Genomic DNA, 7,701 nt, shown 5'->3' with positions numbered 1-7,701 from the left:
GTTCCAGGACAGCCAGGACTACACAGAGAAACCCTGTCTAGAAAAAAAAACAATAAATAAACAAATAAATAAATAAATAAAAAGAGTAATCATAAAGATTACTGCTACCACAGGGAGTCTCAAATTCCAGATATTACCATACCATTGCAAGTCAGCTGTCACTCCACAGAAATAGGATTGAACATCAGGAAAAGGAGAAAATCTGAGGACATCCATCTGAAGCCACATTCAGAAGATTAGGAATCTGTTGAGCTTAAGAAAAAGAAAGGGGTAACACCATAGACAGGGTGTCCATGTTCTCTTTAAACTTCATCCATTCTTGTTCAACCCATTCAGTTATTCCTAAAGTAGAACAAAACAAAACAAAATGTAAAGGCATATCTATTTCCCTATTATGCTTTGCAGTAATTATACATTGAAAAACCTAAAGGTATGGTTATATTTTCTAATATACCTACTGACCAAACTGTGGAACTGCATTGCAAAATAGAAATAGAGAAAAAACAAGATTGAAGGATATAGTGGCCATATGATCTAACACTGACCAATGACTCAGAATATGACCGGCACTGTTCTCATCTCTATTCATGTTTTAACATATTGGAAACCCAAAACATTACAGTTTTTCCTTATACAAATAAGAAAAAGGAAGATGAAGTACTCAAATGATAGTAGTAGTCTCGAGGTTCCAAATACTGAATTGGGATTTGTGCCCCTACCATTGGATTATGAAGTTCTTACTCTTTTAACCTAAATGTACGAAATGCATGTGTGAGACACAATACAATTATGTGCATAGCAGGTAAACAGAAGTTAGAAGAAATCTGAAAACAAAAGAAACCTAAAATTCATATACCTCAAAAGTTTAGGCGCAAGGTACTAACTTAGAATACACTGATTCACTACTTGGAAATATCTGTGTTCTTTTATTTAAGAGATAAAAATGAATTTATTTGGACCTTATTCCATAATCATTAGTAGGATGAAAGGCTGCCTACATTGACCTTCAAAAGTGCTTTATAGATAAATAATATAACTATTTCTTTGTTTTTAATTTATTATAAAAAAACCTGTGGTTTATAGTTATTTAGACATACTTATTAGATACTTATGTAGGATAAAAGTAACAATAATTTACATATTTTTTCTGTAATACAGATTGAACTTTTTGAATGGTCTGTTCTTATTTATATACATCTTATTAAAATAAATTTATAAAAAATTCAACATGCAGCTAAATTAATATAGAAAATCAAATAAACACTTGCCATATTGCAAGTCTATGCATCTCATTAAATTATCTATACAATTAGAATTGTCATTTAGATAGAAGCTGTGAGACTTAAGTTTGGATTTTACACCTTCACTTTCATTTACAGTAGTTGTACTTAACTACTACACAAAGAGAAAATCACGTGAACTAAAGTGAAAAATCCACACTATTAAACAAAGAAACCAAACTGCTTTATATCCTTCACTCGTGCAATTTATCTACAATCTTTCCTCTATCATCTAATATTTACCTTTTCTTGGTCTCCTAGAAAATGTTTTTTTTTAATTGGATAATTTCTTTATTTACATTTCAAATGTTATCATCCCCTTTTCTGTTTTCTCTTCTTCCCGGAAACACCCTATCCCATCCTCCCTCCCCCTGATTCTATGAGGGTGTTCCTCCACCTACTCCAACCTCCCCACCCCTGACTCCCCTACACTGGAGTGTCTATTGAGATGTCATAGGACCAAGGACCTCTCCTTCCATTGATGCATAACAAGGCCATCCTCTGGTATATATGCAGCTGGAGCCATGTACACTCCTTTGTTGATGGCTTGGTCCCTGGGAGTTCTGGGGTGTCTGGTTGGATCATATTGTTCTTCCTATGGGGTTGCAAACCCCTTTAACTCCTTCATTCCCCTCTCTTACTTCTGTATTGGGGACCCACACTTATTGCAAAGGTTGGCTGCTAACATCCGCCTCAGTATTTGTAAGGCTCTGGCAGGGCTTCTCAGTTGACAGCCATATCAGACATGTCAGCATGTATTTCTTGGCATCCACAATAGTGTCTGGGTTTGGTGACTGTATATGGGATGGATCCCCAGAAGGGGAAGTCTCTGCCTTCCCTTTAGTCTCTGCTCTATACATTATCTCCATATTTGCTCCTGTGAATATTTTGTTCTTCTAAGAAGGACTGAAGCACCCACACATTGGTTTTCCTTCTTATTGAGCTTCATGTGGTTTGTGAATTGTATCTTGGATATTCTGAGCTTCTGAGCTAATTCCACTTAACAGTGAGTGCATACTATGTGTGTTCTTTTGTGATTGGGTTACCTAGCTCAGGATGATTTTTTCTAGTTCTGTCCATTTGCCTAAGAATTTCAAGAATTCATTGTTTTTAATAGCTGAGTAGTACTCCTTTGTGTAAATGTACCACATTTTCTGTAACCATTTCTTTGTTGAAGAACATCTAGGTTCTTTCCAGCTTCTGGCTATTATAAATAAAGCTGCTATGACCATAGTGGAGCATGTGTCCTTATTACATGTTGTATCACCTTCTGGGTATATGCCCAGGAGTAGTATTGCTAGATATTCTGGTAGAACTATGTCCAATTTTCTGAGGATCCGCCAGACTGATTTCCAGAGTGGCTGTACCATCATGCATTCCCTATGGAGGAGTAAGGGGTTAATATCCAGAATTCACAAAGAATTACAGAAATAAAAGGCCATGGCAATAAAATGAACAATCAGTAAATAGACTAATGAATAAGCATTTTTCAAAAACAAAAAAGAGAAATGATCAATAACTATTTCCAAAAGATATCAACAACCTTAGTCAACAGGAAATGCAAATTAGAACTACTTTGACAAACCACACCACCCAAATAAGAATGGCTATCACCAACAAATCCAACAGCAAATGATTGCCTAGGTTTTGAGAAAAGAGGAACCTTTACTGACTTCTGGTGAGGATGCAAAATAATTCAGCCATTACAGATATCAATTTGAACATTCCTCCAAAATTAAAGATAAAACTTCCACATTAGTCAGCTATTTCACCCTCTGGCATGTGCCCAGAGAATGCCATATTCTACAATAGAAATATTTGTACCTCTGTACGTATTGGTGCTTTACTCAATGTTTCAAAAACAAAACAAAAACAAACAAAGAAACAAACAAAAAACCCAAAAGACAGAAACAGTTAAATCAGCAAATTAATGGATAATGAAAATATGTACATTTTTAAAATGGAAAGTTATTCAGCACTAAGAAAAATAATATCACAAATGTGGAGAAATGTGCTTAGAATATATATTTGTCTACATTTCTCAAAATGTCTATGTGTTCTATAAATGTATGTTAATATGAAACCTGAGTATTTTCTCTAGATGGTATGCTAATATAGTTGATCACTTTTTTTCTTTTATTGGCTATTTTCTTTATTTACATTTCAAATGTTATCCCCTTTCCCGGTGGTTTCCCCTCCAGAAACCTCCTATCCTATCCTCCCTCCCCCTGCTTCTATAAGGGTGTTCCCCCACTCACCCACCCACCCACCCATTCCCACTTCCCTGCCCAGGCATTCCCCTACACTGGGTCATAGAACCTTCACAGGACCAAGGGTCTCTCTTTCCATTTATGACCAACAAGGCCATCCTCTGGTACATATAAAGCTGGAGCCATGGTTCCCTCCATGTGTACTCTTTGGTTGGTGGTTTAGTTCCTGAGAGCTTTGGGGGTACTGGTTGATTCATATTGTTGTTCCTCCTGTGCAGCTGCAATCCCCTTTGGCTCCTCAGATCCTTTCTCTAATTCCTCTTTTGGGGACCCTGTACTCAGTCCAATAGTTGGCTGTGAGCATCCACCTCTGTATGTTTCAGGCACTGGCAAAGCCTCTCAGGAGACAGCTATATCAGGCTTCTGTCCACATTAGTGTCTGGATTTGGTAACTGTATATGGGATGGATTCCCAGGTGGGGCAGTCTTTGGATGGCCTTTTCTTCAGTCTCTGTTCTACATTTTGTCTCTGTATTTCCTCTCATGAGTACTTAATAATTACTTTTCTCTGACTGAAATGTAATACAATAATTTGAAAAGAATATATTGAAATAACATCATATATAAGATACCCTCCAAGAAGGCTGCAAAATGGTTAAATTTGCACTTTTGTATAAAATTTGAGCTAAAACGTCACACATTTATTTTCTTTCCTTATTCTGTTTTATAATTTTGCATACTGAAACATTAGGTCTACTTTTCATATACTTAATTAAGAAAAATTCTCCATCTTGTGTGACTCTCTATTTGGTTCCTTACTATTGTATTATTTTCTTCATTTATTGTATCAAGTAAATTTTGAACCTGACCTGTCTTTTCTATGACACTGTAAACTGACTATTTTAGGTTGTAAGTTTTCTTACATGAATGAAGTTCTTTTCTATTTTGTTGAATTCCATTTATTTTTCTTTGCTTCATATCTCAGCATTATCTCCATTAAAATAGAACAAAAATATTTCAATATACACATTTTGTTCTCATCCATTGTCAAGTCAAACTCTTGGAAATAGGTTGTATGACATTCAAGGTGGCTTCTGTGAATCTCCATTTCTTGAGTGCTTTCTATATACAGCCTGTTTTCATTCACTCTAGGCTTTATGTACAGCATGACTTGAGATGGTCATTCCCAAGACCTGAAATTGGTCATTCATTCTTGAAAAAAGGCCAGTTAGTCGGGAAACCTTGTTTCTTTCTTTGACACCAGTTTGGTAGTTTATATGATTTTTCTATTGCACAATAGCTTTGAAATTGTTTACATATGTCTCTTTCTTCCTTATTTCTGAGAGGCTATGGACAGAAAATTTAGTTTTTCATTGAAGCAAAATTCCTGAGCACACACTCTTTGGATCTTTAAAGATTTCAGACTAATGTTTTAATAGGCCATTGTTTTTAGTTAATGATGTTTTAAATCAACTTATAAGGTAGTTATTATAGGTATATATCATTGTCTATATTCAAAAATTGTCTTCGTTATTGTAAATAATTTTGCTACTCAATAGAAGAATGAATTACTAATATATACCTATGCTCTGTCCACTATCATGACAAATACTACAAAGATAATAAGAAAGAACATTTTAAATACACTATCAATGATCGAGTTAGCAATGAGTTGTTGGATACTCACTGAAGAAACAATTCTTTACCAACACTTAAATGTAACACTTTACTTTTTTCACTCCTCCTAAGCATCACTTTATATTGAACATCCAGACATACAAATACCAAGCAAAAATATAACAGTATAGTTTATGTCTTCTTTTGTTCCAAATTATTGAAAGAAAATCTTTGATTGTGATTTCTCCACTAAATTATTCTAAATTGTAACCATGGTTTAAATTTCAACAAGAAAAACAAAACATGAGATGTAGACTCATTTTACCAGTTCTGCAAAATCCATGAATAAAATATTGACCTTTGACACAACCATATCCAGGTTTTTAAAAAAATGGATATGTATGTATAAACTCAATGATTCATTTCAGTACTTTTACCCAAGTTTGGTTTTGTCTGGCAGTCATCAAATTTTCCACCTATCAAGTCTAAAAGTGCTATAAAAGATACACGACATTCTTTGTACCCTTCTTTTACACTTAATATGTCACCATTAATATGTACCATTCTACTTCTTTATTTATCTTACCAGTTTTAATATAAAATTTTTCTTCATTATTTTCATTGTTCTACATAAAAGTATATCTATTAAATAAATGTTAAATTTAATCTAGATACAATTTTTGAGGAAAATGAGTATAATGTACAAGTCTTGTTTTATAAGACCTATTGCTATTTATATGGTAAACAGTAGACAATCCCATGAAATATACCAAGGCACCCCCCCAAAAAAGCATTAAAAAATGTGTTTTCTCTTTTATTTATTTTCCTTATTTTCCTTAAGATGATAAACACTCTGTTGGCACCATTTACTTTCCATTCCTAAAAATTTACATATAAATTCTGCTTTGTTGCAGGAATTCCACATACTGTATGAAAGTCTCCATCTCACTGACAGTGGGAGAAAATGATACTGGACTTTGCTACAATTCCAAGATGAAGTATTTTGAAAAAGCTGAACTTAGCAAAAGCAAGGAAATTTCATGCCGAGACATAGAGGACTTTTTATTACCAACCAGGGAACCTGAAATCCTTTGGTACAAGGTATGGATTCTGGAAGATTGTATTGCCGGCAAATAATTTAATGTGTACTTTTTTCTATAGAAATCTGGATGAAAGATTAACCAAGATATATCTCATGTCTGAGAGAGTACTATAGCAAGTTGTGCTCATCATTATAGGCTTTTTATGAGATTTTATTTTATGTCTATAAGTATTTGCCTAAATTTATCTCTATGTACCATGTGCATGCAGAACCCACACAGGCAATTACATCCTTAGGACTGGCATTATAAGTGAATGTGCATGGTCATGTGGATATTAGGAACTGGACCTGGGTATTCTGGAATAGTAGCCAATGCTTTTAATTGCCTACCCATCTCTACAACCCAGTGTCATTGTAAGTTTGAAAAACTAACTGCTTTGATAAATAAAATATTGGTTAATATTTATATTGTTGGTCTACCATATAAGCTGTTGTGTTTATATGTATACATTTCATATATCAACAACTCTTTGACAAATATGGAAAATAAAATATTTTGATCAAATGTATCTGGGCTTAACATTCCAGCATACTTCAAGACAAAAGAAAAATAATACTTATTTTCTTCTGTGATAAAATTGTGCCCTAATTTTAATGTGATCTTATGTTAAATAGTCATAATATTGCCTATATTCTACTCATTTTCAAATATAAATTACTTAATAAAAAACACCTGAGGAAACAAATAATTTTATTAGTAGTAATATCTTCAAAAGGAAGAAAAGCCAGTCCCCCGTTGCTGTCACATCACTTATATTCATTGACCTTCCAAAACATCTTGTATTTTTAAGCTTCTTTGTACCACCTATGAGCATTTATGGTCTTGGATATGTTCAAAAAGTGAATATGGAAACTATGGATGTTTATATGAAGTAGCTTTTCACAGATAAATATTCTCAGTTAATGTTTTCTCTGTCTAATGTGTTGGACACTTTAGAAAATGGGCCTTATATTACATAGTATATGCCTGACAGAATCAGAATGCAAACTCTTATAATTGATTGTTTTTGAATTTTTTAAAATACTATTAAAAATGAAACAAGAAACCTGAACAAGTTCAAAAAGTTTTCTTCGAAATTAACAATATTCTTCCCAAAGACAACTTTGACTCTGAATAAATAACAAGCAATGGATGCTCAGAATCTCAAAAAAAGTGTTGAAAGATTTGTCAACTCTTCCCTTGGTTTTCTGTTGTAGACAATGTCAAAAATCAGGAAATTATTAGCTCCCCTGGTTTCTCTTCTAGAAAGAATGAGTATTGTTGTTTCAGTTTTGATAACTGATTGCATCTCATTTGATGCATTATGAAGTTTGCCTGTCATCCTCAGTGAAGTTTTTTGAGTATTATGAGGCATTGTCTAAATCCACATAGTTTCTGGCATTTGCAAGTGAACATTCTAGACTTGAACCTTTGTGCTTTACTAATAAATAAGTTGCGAGAGAGAGAGAGAGAGAGAGAGAGAGAGAGAGAGAGAGAGAGAGAGAGAGAGAGA

At 33.8% G+C, this 7,701-nt stretch overlaps 1 protein-coding gene across 3 annotated transcripts in view; it reads left to right on the top strand.

Annotated features, from left to right (window-relative positions):
• Il1rapl1 (interleukin 1 receptor accessory protein like 1) overlaps window positions 1–7,701 on the top strand; it is a 1,306,889-nt gene that overhangs the window by 762,951 nt on the left and 536,237 nt on the right. For all 3 annotated transcript variants that reach the window (XM_021187610.2, XM_029534406.1, XM_029534407.1), the window contains one exon: window positions 6,021–6,207. In XM_021187610.2, coding sequence (XP_021043269.1) covers window positions 6,021–6,207 — 187 coding nt within the window. The remainder of the gene's footprint in view (window positions 1–6,020; window positions 6,208–7,701) is intronic.

This window comes from Mus pahari, chromosome X (assembly GCF_900095145.1).
Source record: "Mus pahari chromosome X, PAHARI_EIJ_v1.1, whole genome shotgun sequence".
NCBI lineage: Eukaryota > Metazoa > Chordata > Mammalia > Rodentia > Muridae > Mus > Mus pahari.
This window is presented reverse-complemented; position numbering and strand designations above follow the sequence as displayed.